Source organism: Capricornis sumatraensis, chromosome 7 (genome assembly GCF_032405125.1).
Source record: "Capricornis sumatraensis isolate serow.1 chromosome 7, serow.2, whole genome shotgun sequence".
In the NCBI taxonomy this organism is placed as follows: Eukaryota; Metazoa; Chordata; class Mammalia; order Artiodactyla; family Bovidae; genus Capricornis; species Capricornis sumatraensis.
This window is the reverse complement of record NC_091075.1, coordinates 18036563-18053261: the sequence shown is the minus strand read 5'-3', so window position 1 is coordinate 18053261 and position 16699 is coordinate 18036563. Positions and strand designations below refer to the sequence as shown.

The following is a 16699-nucleotide window of genomic DNA, read 5'->3' as shown; positions in this document are numbered from 1 at the left end:
AGAGTGAACTGGGTTGGTGCATTTCATCTGATCTAATCCAGAGCTTCTAATCTTGCCTGGAGCCCTTTATGGTGACATGAGGGTGCAGATATCACAGGCTAACGGGGAGAGCATATGTATGATTCTGTGTATGTCTGAGTGTACAGTTTTGTGAGGGCTGGGGTCACTTGGTGCAGGCCACCTCTCCCCGCACAATGGAAACCCCTGTGGTCACCAGTGCACTGAGCAAGACCTCCCTGTTTAGTCTCAGGACAAGTGTTTGGCAATAAACGAAACCTTGCCCCAGATCTATGAGACCTGGAGATTCATCAGCAATAGACCAACCAGTGGGGAGCCCGTTTAATTACTTTGTGTTGACCATGCATTTAATGATACCTTATTATGGGTCCAATTAATTTCATTTATGTTGCAGAAACAACCACGAGTGGTCATGTTGCTGAAATACTGTATTCTGACCCTATTTGTATTTTTCCATCCCTGGGAAGCCTGCTATAGCATATTCTTGGTCTTGAAGTGTCATCAGTACAGCATTTTTGCTATATAGTGATATAAAAGGCTCATGTTTTCATGTGTGCCATGTTCATTTCTGAAGCTTGTATACTGTTATACGAGATTGTGTTTCTGTCAGAAGCTACCTGATGGCACAATCATTTGTATCGGGGTTCTGAGACTGCTATGGAAAAGAGAAACACCTCTAAGGTTTGCTTCTGCTTTTCTTCACACACACTATTTTTTGTTGTTGTTGCGAAGTTAATAAAAATGACTTTCTGTGCAGTATAGGTCTCCCCCTTCCCATCCACCCATTTGGACCTGAGTTCAGAACATACATTAAATGAGTTACAAATGGGAAGTTTTGTCTTATTCTGAGATGATGTGAAAAGAAAGGCGTGTTCATAGCAATTTAGCTACAGAGAACTTTCACAAGTAACAGGTTCTTGGTTTTAAATATAAATACTGTAGGCACTTTGCTATTGTACACATTGTAGAGAAAAACACGGACATGTAGCCTGAAACATATACAGCAGATCATACAAAAACATTAGGAGTTGAAGCCAAATTGCAGCAGTGGGGAGCAGACGGCTGTGCTCCCCTTGCTAGTCACGGGGGTGTAAGCGATGGGAGGCAGGCGCTACGTTTCCTGTTTCCAACACATTTTGTCCTGGAACTCTTTGTCCAGTGACGTGGCACCGTGCTTCCTGGTGCAGGGCTGAGCCTTGGAATTTCACTCACTTATACTTCTTTCAGGAGATTATGTTTACATCTTGTTCCTTCTACTTCAGTGACATTTGATCTAACGAACATATTTTTCTCAACCTGTTAAACAGGGATCCAGCTTAGACTACCTGCCCTATGAGGACTGCCCTGACATGTCAGGTCTGGATAATGTGCTGTGTTTCACCCTTGAAACACCATGGGAGGGCTGGACACCTGTTGGGTTTTGATCAGAAGTATCTGGCACCCACATCGGTCCTGGGCTTTGCTTGAAAACTGGGGAGTTTCAGTGACTCTCCTGTGTCCATGAGCACACTGGAAGGCCTTTCTGAGATTTCTAAGTAGCCTTTATGGATGCCTCCTTTGTACTGCCCAGAAGAAGAAAGAAAAGAACGGGAAACAGTTTGGTTTTAAATCAAAAAGTTATGATTTTATTTTTAATATACCAGAAAAAAAAATTTCTTTTAATGTCGTGAAATCAGCACTTGAAAATAACAATTCCAACATTGCTGTGATTTGCTCTGTGAGGCTTATATGGGTGGGCTTTTAGTTGAATAGAGGCACTGGGTCCTCTAAGAAGCAGAATCTTCCAGTGGTTTTCCAGGTAGCAGTAAGCAACCTCTTGCCTGAACATGCCCAGAGAGCAGACTTGTTTGAATTGACAGGCTTGGGCAGCACTATGAGGCTACTTCTGGAGCATTCTAGGGTTCTGTCTTCTGGGGAAAAGTCTCCAGAGACACCAAGCATTGAGAGAATGACAGTGTTCAATACCAGCATTGAGTCGGGACCTTGAAATCTTGGCTTAAATATGTTGCGAAAATGGCCTGACTGTGATTTATGCAACCAGTTTCTTTAACCAGTTGCTTCAGGAGCTGTTTACTACAATGTAGTGCTATGTTTGGATTTCTGTGAAGTGTATCTGATGTGAAGACTTTTACTTGCCCAACATGAAATTAAACCGCCATTCTTAAGATTTCCCCAGCACCCCTGAACTCCGTCACAGATGTGTTCCCACTGTCTGTTTTAGTGCTAGAATACCTTGTTTCACTTAAAAGAAAAAAAGTATAATTCAGGAGGAAGGGAGATCTGGGGCCTATTTTTCCCTCTCTGTGAGCCCTGAATTTTCAGAGTATCTGGGGATGAAGCAAGTAACTTGGTGATTCAACAGGCCTGTGAATAGTCTTTGATGCTCTGCACAGGGGTACCTAACTGGTCTCTTTAGCTATGGGTTTTGCCATATGGCTCAAAGATGTTTATAATTGATATGTTACAACTGGCATTCAAGAAAATGCTATAACTACAATGATTCTTTTTTTGCTTAAGTATTGGGTACCAGCATACAGAGGCTGTTGGTTCACTGCAAGGCTGGGACCTAACACTTCATCCTGATTGTCAGCACAAAATAGAGTATCATTGCTTTATCACTTTAACGTGTATGCAACAGAGGCCAAACCCTGTGGTGCATTCTTATCAAAATCTCTTTTGGTTGGTGATGGGTCTGAGGCACAAAGAATTGGTTCCTGTATACAGATAGAAAAAGGACAGAATAACAAGTTAAGTTACAGGAGACAATGACTCACAGCACGAAAATAGGCTCTACTACCATCCTGAATTGATAGCAAAATATTTATTATTGAAAACAAAAAGATCGGACCACTAGACTTTCATCATAAAGCTCTCACACAATTGTAATTTTCAGGATGGAAACATTTTCAGGGAAAGAAGTGTCTAAGAGACAGGCACAGACCATGCACACACAGCTCAAAGCACTGAACTCAAGGAGGTGGTCTGTTTGACCATCTCCACTCTCCTAACAGCCCTCTTGAGTCAGCACATGACCAACCCAACAACTATGTTGAAGATTCATTAACCAAACTGGGGGGGGGGGGGGGGGGGGAAGTGTACTGGAGCTTAGTTGTATCTGAAGAAAGGCTGTTCTCTCATAATAGCAACCTGAGCTTATTTCTCCCTGGTAACCCAGCAGTCTGGAACCAGACCAGACTTGTGGAATATTCTACTCCAGTGTAGTTTACTCCAGGTGCTTTGTTGTTCTTAATGTGACAGGTTTTATCTTATGATAATGATACCACAGCTGATTAAAAAAAAATTTTTTTTTTTTTCTGTGAGTCTCTTTCCTAGAAGTATTCTTCCATCTCATTCTGCAAAAACCCTACTCAGTAAAGTTCCAGACTCAGAGCCACATTAATAGAAATGACAGGGAATATAATTTTTTCTTTCCATATCAGCAACATATTTGAATGTATTGTCCCTGTCCCCTTGTGTTTATAGCAGCGTATGATTAGAAAGTTTTCCCTGGTGGCTCAGATGGTAAAGAATCTGCCTGAAATGTGGGAGATGCGGGTTTGATCCCTGGGTTGGGAAGATCCCCTGGAGAAGGGAACAGATGGTTAGAAGGATGGGAGTAAATTAACTGAAATAATCATCTCAATACATGATTTTTGAATATAGTAGTGGCTCTGTTCTCATGAGCAAAATTAGAAGGTCCAGATAAAACCTCCTGATCTGTGAATAGAGCATTTCTCACTAGAATGTTTTTCACTGCAAACTCATAGACTTGGGTTGATGCTCAGACCTTGTGTATCAAATTGCATGTATTTATGTTTGAAATGAAGATTTGGTTTAAAAAACTTTTTCAATCCAGGAATGTTTTCACGATACTGGAATTGAAGTGCAGTGGAAAATCTTCAAGAGAAAGGAAATCTATTGCAGCATAGTGGGGCAGCTATAAAAACTTGCCTGCCCAAGTTTTTCTGGAATGTTAAGTGATAGCAGGATTATCTATGTGGCAGTCAATTCTCTTATAGGCTTCAGATTTGCCACGGGGTAGTGGTCCAGCCTCATGTATTAATAGAATTAATCACTTAAGCTGAGATGTTAGAAACAGTGTATTGAACCTGTAATACCAGAATTTCAGTTTTTTTAAAGGTGTGATTTTTTCCCCCTCCCATGATAAGCATCGGAAATGCCTTTAGATATATTTAGCTAATTTTAAAACTATTTATTAGACATTCAACCCGTAAACAAAATTTCTAAATTATCTCATAAGTAGACACAAGTATGAACCTGTACCAAGATGAAAGTGCTTTGGAAGCATCAGAGTCTGTTTAAGGTCTATGATTATTTCCTTATTCTAACCTGCATTAAAGGATCACTGATAAATCAATGGATTAAATCATTAAATTAAATTAACCAGATAAGCTCTAACTGTCCTTCAGTTAAATTCAAGTCAACTGTTATTTGGCCTTTTCCTCATTATTCTGCTCATTTTCTGTTATAAGAAAAAAAAGCTTATTGCACAGTATCATGTATTTTCAAAGCTCAAAATAACATTGTTTGCATCCTAATAATCTATTAGTTGTTATAGCAGGACTTGTCTTTTCAGTCCATGTCAGTTTTTGCCCTAATAATACATTCTCTGATCAATGCATGTATGAACCAACGTCAAGACGTCATAGATTGTTCACAATAATTTAACACAGACATAACAGCTTCCCTTCCCTGCATACAGCCCACCCTCCATCCCATCAGTCATGACTTGGTTCGCACGGATTCTCTGTTCATGGTTCAGACCATTCACACAGAATGGAATAAAACTTTATTCTTTTCAATTCCACACATAGACGAGATGCTGAGAAAGCCCTTGTCATCTCTGACAGAGAAGCACAGCAGCTCTGTTTCATGAATGACAGCACAATTAAAGCTAAAATAATATAAAAATAATTTGAAAAATCCCTTTTCTGTACACACTCAAAGCAAGAAAGCTAAACAGCTTCTTTTTCTGCTAGCCAGAAAACATGTTTCTATTTATTTGGGCTTTAAAGTTTGGTGGACTTCACATCTGTGTGTATATATGTGTGGTTATGCATGTCTAATCTATGCAGTGTAGTAGCCCCTAATTTTTATCTAGTTTGTCTAATCATTAAGCTATATAACCAATTAGAATACTATTATATCACATTGAACAACTTGACATAATTGCTTCTTTGAAATACAGGAATGTTTACACATTTGGCTTGTAAAGGACTGAAATATTGCAGATATTATAGTATCTAGCTTTTTTTTAAAAGAATATGGCTCTTAATAAGTTGATTTTTGAATTCCAGAGCGTAAGTCCCTTTTCAAAAAATTTCTGAAGCTGACTCAAAGTAGGAAGAATGTCTTCTGATTTGGCCAAAAATATGGTGAATATTTTATATCATTTAAAATTTGAAGACTAAGTCTCGAAGGGGGCCGTTTGTGTGTCAACTGTTCAGCGCAACTTGCCATAAAGTGTGTTTGTCAAAGTATCTCCGCTTGACCAGCAGAGGGCACTTTAAACACCTCTGCATTGCTTTAGGGAGCAAAGGCAGATGATGCAGAAACACAGTGTTCACCCAAGATCAAGGAGAGCCCTGTGGGTTGCTTTGTGAAATTCACAAAAATATAGAAACTATGGACTGTACCACAGGGTTTCATTTGGAAAGTTATGTGTGGAGTCATCTATGGAGGGGTGTACTTATTCTCTTATATTGATCTTCGGCTCATTCCTCTTTCCCAGCTCAAGAACTTCGGTGTAGGGCCGCAACTTTTTACAGGTAAGAGAGTCTATTTTTCAAATAATTTGGTTGAGTTGTCTGTTTTTTATATTTATTCTTCTGTTTGAAAGCCCAAGGCAACTGAACAAAGGATGCTGTGTCCTACTCCATTTAGGGGTAGAAAATAAAACTATCAGAAATACTGAGATTGGAGCTGCCCTTTCAGGAGTTGGGCGGCACTGTTTCCTTCCTCCCAGGGTGAACCCTGGGAAAATACTGTGCCCCGTTTTGTTATGGTGAACTCACTAGACTGAGGCTATGCTATGAAGGGGAACGAGTCTTTCTCATAGTTGAAATATAGTTTATCATCTGTTTTCTCAGGAGGTGATTAAGACATCTTTTCTCACGGGGGCTACAACCCATAACCTTTCTGAAAAAGTACTTTCAATTTTGCAAACGCGTTACTCTAGATACACAGCCCGTGTCGCTTCCATTTTTACCTTTTCTGTTGGCTCCAGTTTAGTGTCAAAAAAGATTAGAAAGGATTGTGTGTATGTGCTCACATGGTTTTTAAGTAAACTTCTGTGATCCTTAGAGAAATATAACAGTAAATTCATTTTTTCCATATACTGTTAATAGCTTGTTTGCCTTCCTACTTTGTTCTCATTTCTCCTAGAGTTGACAGATAAGGAGGGAATGGATTCTTCCAGCAGCAGTCCTTGAGATGGAGGTGCACTCAGTGAGTCCTCACCCAAAAAGGATCACTAACTTACTGGGTTAAGTCAACCTAATTATCCCTAAGCTGCCTTGGGTTGTGTGTTTGCTCATATGTCTTGTTTTGTGTTAGCTGCACCATATGTGATTCCTTGTGCCATTTTCTTTTGTCTGTTATTTTTCTTGATGACCCTGAGCTACGGCTTCCTCCTCAGTCCCGACACTAGTCAGCCTTCGTTGCTTTCCTCATCTTGCTGCCAATGTAGGCCTCGAAGAAGAAGTGGCAGAAGAGCACGAAGTAGCTGAGGTACATGAGCGAGGACCAGAAGATGTTCTGGAAGTGGGAGTGACACTGGTCGTGCTGCATCCACTGGAAGACCAGGTAATTAATGACGCAGCCCACCAGCATCTGAAGGATCTGGGACAGGGTGATGAACATGGCGAACTTCCGGGAGACGCGGAAACCCGCCGCTCGCAAGGCATAGTACGAGTACATCACAGAGTGCACGCTATAGTTCATAGTCATAAACCAACCACCCCCAGCAACCATGTCCTTGTAGGAGTACCAGGAGTACAGAAGCACAGTGATGTGGTGGTACCAGTGTAGGAAGATCAGCTTCTGCTTCCTCAGAATAATGAATATTGTATCTCCTGGAAGACACAAACAGAAACGGACGTGAGCCGCCTGACTAGACTCCATATCAAGAAGGTGAATGTCTTGAACTTGTACCTCAGAATGAGACGGATTGGGGTTAGACTTGTGGACTGATATTTACTAGCTCGGTGCCCGTGGCAGGTTATTCGTCCTATTTTCTAGTTTCCTCATGTGTAATATGGAGACAATAGCTTGGAATTATTTGAAGATTCAATAGGATACAAAACAGGCACATGGTAAGCACTCCATAAATGTTACTGTCAGAAAGCTGTTTTGCATACAATCATATTTTTGATTTGGAAGGGACACTAGTAAGTATATTGTCCATTTCCAATGAGGCTATGCATTTTAGGAAATATCACCTAGAAGAGAGTCAAGTGATATTCATTAATCAAGAGAAACAAATTTGAATTCAAGTCCCCAGTAAAATGTTCTTAGGCCGCTCTGGGGTAATAAAACCACCTTTCTTTGGTACACGACAAAAGTACACACTTTTGCAGGTTCCCTATAAAATGTAAAGCCTTGGCATATGGAAATTAGAAAAGTAAAATGTAAACAAAAGGCTATTCCTGGATAAGAGACAAGATAGCGGAGTAGGACTTGAGCTTACCTCTTCTCACAAAAACATCAAAATCACAAGTAACTACTAAACAACTGTTGACACAAAAGATACTCTATATCCAAAGACAACGACATCACACTAGTCAGAATGGCCATTATAAAAAAATCTGTAAAAAATACCTTTTTAGGCTATTTACATATAAGTAATATTATATAACATTTGTGTTTGACTTATTTCACTCAGTATGACAATCTCTGGATCTATTCATGTTGCTGCAAATACCAATATTTTGTAATTTTTTAATGACTGAGCAATATTCCAGTCTGTATATGGAACTTATTTACAAAACAGAAGTAGAATCACAGATGTAGAAAACTAGGTTATGGTATGTAGGATTACTACGGGATAAAGTAGGGGAGGGATAAACTGGGAGACGGGGATTGACTTACATACACTCCAGTATGTAAAATAGATAACTCAGAACCTGCTGTAGAGCACAGGGAACTCTACTCAATACTCTATAATGGCCTATATACAACTGATTCACTGCTGTATACCTGAAACTAACACAGCACTGTAAATCAACTATATTCCAATAAATTGCTTTTAAAAAGTCTACAAACAATAAATCCTGGAGAGGGTGTGGAGAAAAGGAAAGCAACCTGCACTGTTGGTAGAAATGTAAATTGGTACAGCTACCACGGAGAACGGTATGGAGGGTCCTTAAAAAATTAAAAATAGAACTATCCTATGATCCAGCCATCCCACTCTTGGGTGTATATTCAGAGAAAACCATAACTTGAAAAGATACATGCACCCTAATGTTCACTGTAGCACTATTTGTAATAGCTAACACGGAAGTGATATAAATGTCCATCACAAGAGGAATGGAAAAGATGTGGTACTTATATACAATGGAATATTAGTCATAAAAAAATGAGTAAAATAATGCCATTTGAAGCAATGGATGAGAGATTATCATACTAAGTGAAATAAGTCAGAGGAAGACAAATATCACACAATATCACTTATACATGGAATCTAAAAATGATACAAATGAACTTATTTGCAAAACAGACTTCAAAAACAAACTTATGGTTTCCAAAGGGTGGGGGAGGGATAAATTAGGCATTTAGATAATCAACAGGGGCCTACTGTATAGCACAGGGAAATCTACCCAATACCCTAATGATCTATATGGCAAAGGAATCTGAAAAAGAATGAGATGGATTTGGGATGGATATTTATAAGTGAATCATTGCTGTGTACCTGAAACTAACCACACTGTAAATCAACTGTACTCTAATATAAATTTTGAAAAGTTAGGCAAACAGAAAAAGAACAAAAATCCTCTGTATTTACTGAAGAGGATAATAGGTATTATTTTGGTAGCAATGAATCAAGTGATAAAAAACTGAGGATGACACTTTCTTGTGGAATTAACTCTGAAAATGCTTTACAGGATTATCCAAAATCTCAGTAACATTAACCCCTTGAAGAAAAAGACTATTGTTTCTCTGGTCTGACTCTCCCATCTGAGCTATTCTGGCTACCCAAAAGACCACTATTCACATCTAAGGTAAAGAATTTATGTTATAGAAGCAAGAATGGTGCTCATGTAGGTAGATGATAATGATTCTCTGAAAAGCCTAGGGATTCTGAAAAATATACTTTCGAACACTTACATAAAAATAGATGAAGAGCAGGCACAGTAACAAATACACCCAATTCCATTAACAAGTACCAGAGCAACAAACACGGATGTGGGACAAAAGCAGGATTTATGTGGCAGATGCTTCACTCTCTTTCCTATCTCTGTGGATTTCAGATATGAGAAAAATCAATATCCTTCATGACCTTTGGTGACCTTGATTTCTTTTTTGTATAGCAAGGGTAACTAGTACTTACCCTTGTCTTATCCCTTATTCTTCAAGGATGCCCTAAAACATTGGGTACAAAGGAAAGACAATGTTGGGTCTTGGAAAGACTTAAGGTTCTGATGGGACCTTAAGTAAACAGAAAAGACTGATGGGAATGTAAATTGGTACAGCCACTATGAAGAACAGTATGGAGGTTCCTCAAAAAACTAAAAACAGACCTACCATATGATCCAGCAATCCCACTCCTGGGCATATATTGTGAAAAGACAAAATCTCTAACTCAAAAAAATACATGCACTCCAATGTTCATATAAGCATGATAAACAACATAAGTGTCCATCAACAGATGAATGGATAAAAATATGATATGGCAACCCATGCCAGTCTTCTTGTCTGGGAAATCCCATGGACAGAGGAGCCTGGTGGGCTACAGTCCACAGGGGTCACAAAGAGTTGGACAGTACTTAGCTACTAAACAACAACTACTACTACACACACACACACACACACGAAGGAATATAACTTAGCCATAAAAAAGAAATATTGCTATTTGCAACAACATGAATGGACTTAGAGAATATCATAAGTGAAGTCAAAGAAAAATATTATAATGATATCACTTATATGTAGAATCTAAAGTATATGCAAATGAATTCATTTACAAAACAGACTCACAAACATAGAAAACAAACTTATGGTCACCAAAGGGAAAAGTGGGAGCAGGGCATGGGATAAATTAGGAGTTTCATTCCAATCCCAAAGAAAGGCAATGCCAAGCAATGTTCAAATAATCATACACTTGCACTCATTTCACATGTTAGCAGATTATGCTCAAAATCCTTCAAGCTAGGCTACAGCAGTTCATGACCCAAGAACTTCCAGATGTACAAGCTGAATTTAGAAAAGACAGAGGAAGCAGAGATCAAATTAGATCTGGTAGACAGAATGCCTGAAGAACTATGGACAGAGCTTTGTAACATTGTACAGGAGGTGGTGACCAAAACCATTTTCAGAAAAAAGAAATGCAAGAAGACAAAATGGTTGTCTGAGGAGGCCTTACAAATAGCTGAGAAAAGCAGAGAAGCTAAAGGCAAAGGAGAAAGCGAAAGATATACCCAACTGAATGCAGAGTTCCAAAGAATAGCAAGGAGAGATAAGAAAGCCTGAAGTGATCAATGCAAAGAAACAGAGGGAAATACTAGAATGGGAGATTAGAGATACCAAAGGAACATTTCATACAAAGATGGGCACAATTAAGGACAGAAACAGCAAAGACTTAACAGAAGAAGAGATTAAGAAGTGGCAAAAATATACAGAAGAACTGTACAAAAATGACAGTTAATGACCTGGATAATCATGATGGTGTGGTCACTCACTTGGAGTGTGAAGTCAAGTCGGCCTTAGGAAGCATTACTACAAACAAAGCTAGTGGAGGTGATGGAATTAAGTGCTCTACTCAATATGCCAGCAAATCTGTAAAATTCAGCAGTGGCCACAGGACTGGAAAAGGTCAGTTTTCATTCCAATCCCAAAGAAGGGCAATGCCAAAGAATGTTCAAATTACAGTACAAGTGCACTCATTTCACATGCTAGCAAGGTAAAGCTCAAAACCCTTCAAGCTAGGCTTCAACAATATGTGAAAAAAGAACTTCCAGATGTACAAGCTAGATTTAGAAAAGGCAGAGGAACCAGAGACCAAATTGCCAATATCTGCTGGATCATAGCAAAAGCAAGGGAATTCCAAAAAAATCTCATCTACTTGTGTTTCGTTGACCATGCTAAAGCCTTTGACTGTCTCGATCACAACAAACTGTGGAAAATTCTTAGAGAGATGGGAATACCCAACTATTTTACCTACCTTCTGAGAAACCTGTATGCAGGACAAGAAGCAACAGTTAGTATTGCTTAGTTAGTATACATGGAACAATGGACTGGTTCAAAATTGGGAAAGGAGTAACTTAAGGTTATACATTGTCACCCTGCTTATTTAACTTATATGCAGAGTACATCATGCTAGGCTAGATGAATCACAAGTGGAATCAAGATTGACAGGAGATATCAATAATTTCAGATATGCAGATGATAGAAAGCAAAGAGGAACTACAGAGTCTCTAGATGAAGGTGAAAAAAGACAGTGAAAAAGCTAGCTTAAAATTCAACATTCAAAAAATTAAGATCATGGCATCTGGCCCCATCACTTCATGGCAAATAGATGGGGACAAAGTGGAAACAGTGTCAGATTTTATTTTCTTGGGCTCCAAAATCCTGCGGTTGATGACTGCAGCCATGAAATTAAAAGACATTTGCTTCTTAGAAGAAGGCTATGACCAACCTAGACAGTGTATTGAAAAGCAGAGACACCACTTTGCCAACAAAGGTCCATATAGTCAAAGCTATGGTTTTTCTAGTAATCGTATATGGATATAAGAGTTGGACCATAAAGAAGGCTGAGTACTGAAGAATTGATGCTTTTGAAGTGCGGTGCTGGGGAAGACTCTTGAGAGTCCCCTGGAAAGCAAGGAGATCAAACCAGTCAATCCTAAAGGAAATCAACCTTGAATATTCATTGGAAGGACTGATGTTGAAACTGAAGCTCTAATACTTTGGCCACCTGATCAGAAGCAGTTCATGGGGTCACAGAGAGTCGAACACAACTTGGTGACTGAACAACAACAGCAATGGGATTAACAGATACACATGCTATTATACATAAAATTGATAAAGATTCACTGTATAGCATAGAAAACTGTATTCAATGTCTTGTAATAAACTATAATGGAAAAAAAATTTTTAAACAAAAAATCTGAATCAGTTTGCTGTACACCTGGAATTAACAAGATTGTAAATCAGCTATTCTTCAAGAAAACACATAGTCAGCTACTACCTAAGGAATATGAAAAAAAAAGAAAAAAGAAAAAGCAAACTCCAACATTATTACTTATTTGTTTAGAACAGAAAGGAAGTTTCCAGCTGCTGCATTTCTGAACCTTTTATAAAATTTTCTTTGAAGTCTTCTCTATTGTGAGATGTTTGACATATTAAACCTATAAATGTCAGACGGAATAATGATCAATGGTGACAGTAACTCTCAGTTGTATGTTAAAGGGAGACAACTAGTGTTAGGAGACCTGGTGTCTACTTATTTGTGTTAATCTGTGCTATTTTTGTGTGCCTGTCAAAGATCCACTATTTCTGTGTAATTACTACTCTGCGCCTCCTTTCCTTCTATGGACTATAACATAGACATGGTAATTTCAACTTACCTTTGTTCACAGCAGAAAGAAGGTAGAATTTCCAAGGAATTGTATGTTAAAAGCAAATTTATTTATTTGTAATTGAGACTCTGAGTCTCTAAGTATTAACTAAATTAAAGCCTGTACAATATTCAAACATAATTATTTGCCATAAAATAATGAGCATTTTATCCTTTTAAATTCCTTAGATTTAATTTTACCTCTGTAATCACCTTTATATTAAAACTTTATTGTCTAAAGAACAGTCTGAGTGGGAAGAGTGGTAGGGGACAAACCATAGACCATGAGAATGGGCTAACATAGAAGCTACAAATCTGGAATAATATTGTGTTCTTCCTGTCTGAGTGGGGGGCTCTGGCTTGATATAAGACATACTAGGTGTTTTCACTTAACATGGGGAGGTGGGGGCAAAGGTCATGCCATGATATCTTCAAAATGAAATTAATTTAGATACACATAACAGTTTTTCTCAGAACAGCTATACAGGGTGATTAGATGGAGAAAGAAGATGAGAATCTTCCAGTAATGGCCCTGAATCTCTCAGGAGTAGCACTCCGATTCCATATCAAAGTTACTGTCTCCAGGCAGGCCACCAACCAAGAGAAGGGGAGTTTCCCTTGAATGAGGTTCTAGAAAGGACGCCCTGAGACCTCTCACGGTTCTTCTGATATCACAGCTGAGATGCACCAGTCATGCAGCTCTGGGAACAACTACACAATAACTCATTTAATTTGTTGTGAGCCAATCATACTGATAGCATTCCACATCCAGGCCTATCAAAAGCTACAGAGCAACCAAGAAATGCAAACAAAAGATATTGAGACTGTGAATGCAGTGTCAGCCAACCAATCTTTCTTGGTCAAATGTCCTGCGGGCATTATGGGAAGAATTTTGGCCATGTTTAGGGAGTGGATCTTCTGACTCATGAATGTTTTGGGCATGTCACATATTTTAGCTTCCTCTGGTTCATGTTCTTTACCACAGTCTAACCTTTGGTTTGGCTATTTTCAGTCAAGAGCCAGCCTGAAGCCAGATCGTGGTGATCCGGTATCTAAGTGTCCCTCCTGAACTCTGCCTGCTACACCTGTGTTGTCAAATGCAGGCCTGTGTGCAGCTCTGGAGAAGCTCATGAGCATGCGGAAGCCCCAGCCGCCAAGAGACGGAGCGCCCACTGGGTGTGTGGTTTGTTACAGATGGCTGTGCCCCTCTTCGCAGAGTTAGCGGGAGCTCCGCTGAGTCAGAGTTTCAAAAACAATGACGAGCTCAACTGAGCAAGGACCTAGACTCAGAGCAGATGTTTCCAAGTTTTAACAAAACAAAACCTCAGCAGGTTTTAATATAATTCAAACAGTAGTCAGTCAAAGATTTTGGCACACAAAGCAGGTTGGTGGCTCTCTTCCCCTCACTTGTTCTAGTAGACAGTAGCTGTGGAATTCACTGAAATGAGCTCATTGTTCTCTGCTGAGACAGAAAGCCCTTCTTGCTATTAAAAGTCCAGTGAAGGGGGAATGTTAGTGTTTAATGGGCACAGAGTTTTCAGCTGGGGAAGATAAAAGTTCTGGAGGTGGATGGTGTGATGGCTGCACAACAATGCCAACGCCCATAATGCAGCAGGCCTGTTACCTGGAAATGGCCAATTTTACATATGCTTTGCCACAATTAAAAAAAAAAAAACTTTAGTGAAAACTGTAGGCAGGCAGGTTTTGGGAGTGGGAAAATAGAGTTTTCAGTATTGAACATAGAAGAACTGTTCTTTTTTCTCTCTCAAGACCTTTTCTTTCTGGTATACATTAGGAAGTTCAGAATAGAGAACTGAAAGCAGAACTGGGAACCTAAAAAATAAGAAAAATTCTAAATAATCCAAATGAATAAAGCTTTCTTAATTAAATAGTAGCGACAAGGTTTTCTAAGAATGTTTTACAGGGAAGGAATTTAAATTCCCAAACCAACAAAAAGCCATCTAAAGCACACATGTTCACTAAACTAGGCGAACTGGTTTAGGATCTATTTTGATGAAGCGGTTTACCTTGGGAAGATAGCTATCAAGTAAGATCCAGGATATCTGAAAGGGAATAAGTCATATTTGAAAATTGGAAAAGGGTACTCAAGACTGAAAATATCTGTATAATGGATCTGAAACCACGGGAAGAATTGGTGTCACACACTACCCTCATTAAAGAGCTGCATCAAGTTTAGGATTTGTTTTTCAACTCTTTAGCCCACTGACAGCACTTCAATCCCTTGTTTGAACTGTGAAGGAATGGACTGTTTGATATGCAGCCTATAAACTGCTGTGGTGAATGAGGCTTCTCCAGGCAAAGTGATTATCAAGCCAATGGCATAAGGAACTAGAGTACAGCTCCCCTGGGCCTCAAGAGGGAACAGAATTGTGTCTAATTACAAGGTCTACATTGGGGCAGGAGGGAGTGGTATGTTCGAGCCTACAGTAATAAAGACAGGTGACTGACTGCCCTACCCTCCTCAGGACCAACAACACTCCAACAAGACAGAGGATTATAGCACAAATACCTCTGAGTGATGCAGTTCTCATCCACAAATCCTAACCTTGCGACTCAGGTGTCCATCTAGAGTAGAAGCTGGGAGGACAGACAGCACAGAGCTACTCACGCCTTTGAAGGAAAATGGCCACTATGAATGGGTTGGTGTGGCTCTTCCATGTATTATTCCTTCAAAAGGTAGAAGGAGCTATTTTTATTCTCAAGTCCCTCAGACACAACTGGCTAAAACTCCGAACATAGCTAAGCAGCCCTGGCAGGGAAATGCATTTCCAGAAGCCAAGACTGAAGTACCTCCTTTGCAATTAGAGGCCTAAAGGCCAGAAGCAGAGAGGCACCTTTCCTGACTAAAGCAAGCAAGAAAGTACTTTTTGAGGGTAGGGAGGGGGAAACTGTAAAGGTGTTCAGGGATGGCATGCAGAGGGAATCAAGGTTCATGCATTTACTGTATTCATGTATCTGTAGACAATTCTTTACCAAAAAGGTGGGGAGGCAGTTCCTAAGGATACTTACACAGAATAAGGTAAAAGTCAAAGGGATATATTTCTCAATTTGAATAATTCTTTAGTCTGACTCATAGCAGAGACTCTATGACTCTAAATAAAAAGTCACTATGAGAGATGTAGACAATCTTTTTATCTATACCTGAAAATACAAAATTAAAATGTCCTCACAGAATTTTGAAATTCCTAAAAGACACATCTGTAGGCTTTTAGGCATTGTCTATAGCTCCAAGTCTGAAAAACACTTCTCTAGTGTAAGACTTTGCAGCTAGTGGTCCTAATCTAAATATTAAAAAATAGCTGCCTGGGGGCCTGGCTCATAAAAAAATTCATACAATAAATTTCTCTTTTTGATAAAGTAGCAATTCCATTTCAGCATTTTAAATGTCTGGCCCATGGTAGATGCTTATTAGAAGTTTATTAAAGGACACACACACCTATGGTCAAATTAATCTTTGACCAAGGAGGCAAGGGTAAGAAAAAGACAGTCTCTTCAGCAAGGGGTGTTAGGAAAGTTGGACAGCTTCATAAATAAATCAATGAAGTTAGGACACACCCTCTCACCATACACAAAAAAAAACTCAAGATGGCTTAAAGACATAAATATAAGACATGATACCATAAAACTCTTAGAAGAGAACATAGGCAAAACATTCTCTGATGTAAATCTTACCAATATTTTCTAAGGCCATTCTCCCAAGGCAATAGATATAAAAGCAAAAATTAAAGGAGCTAATTAAACTTGCAAGCTTCTACACAGCAAAGGAAAACATACACAGGAAAAAAAAAAGACAACCCATGGACTGTAAGGAAATATCTGTAAACAACATGACCAACAAGAGCTTACTTTCCAAAATACACAAACAGT

At 39.1% G+C, this 16699-nt stretch overlaps 1 protein-coding gene across 1 annotated transcript in view; it reads right to left on the bottom strand.

Annotated features, from left to right (window-relative positions):
- Window positions 1-1891: 1891 nt before the first annotated feature.
- The window catches only part of ELOVL6 (ELOVL fatty acid elongase 6), a 139205-nt gene continuing 124397 nt past the window's right edge, over window positions 1892-16699 (bottom strand). Inside the window, exon 4 of the mRNA XM_068975091.1 lies at window positions 1892-7112. Coding sequence (XP_068831192.1) covers window positions 6685-7112 — 428 coding nt within the window. The 3' untranslated portion in view covers window positions 1892-6684. The remainder of the gene's footprint in view (window positions 7113-16699) is intronic.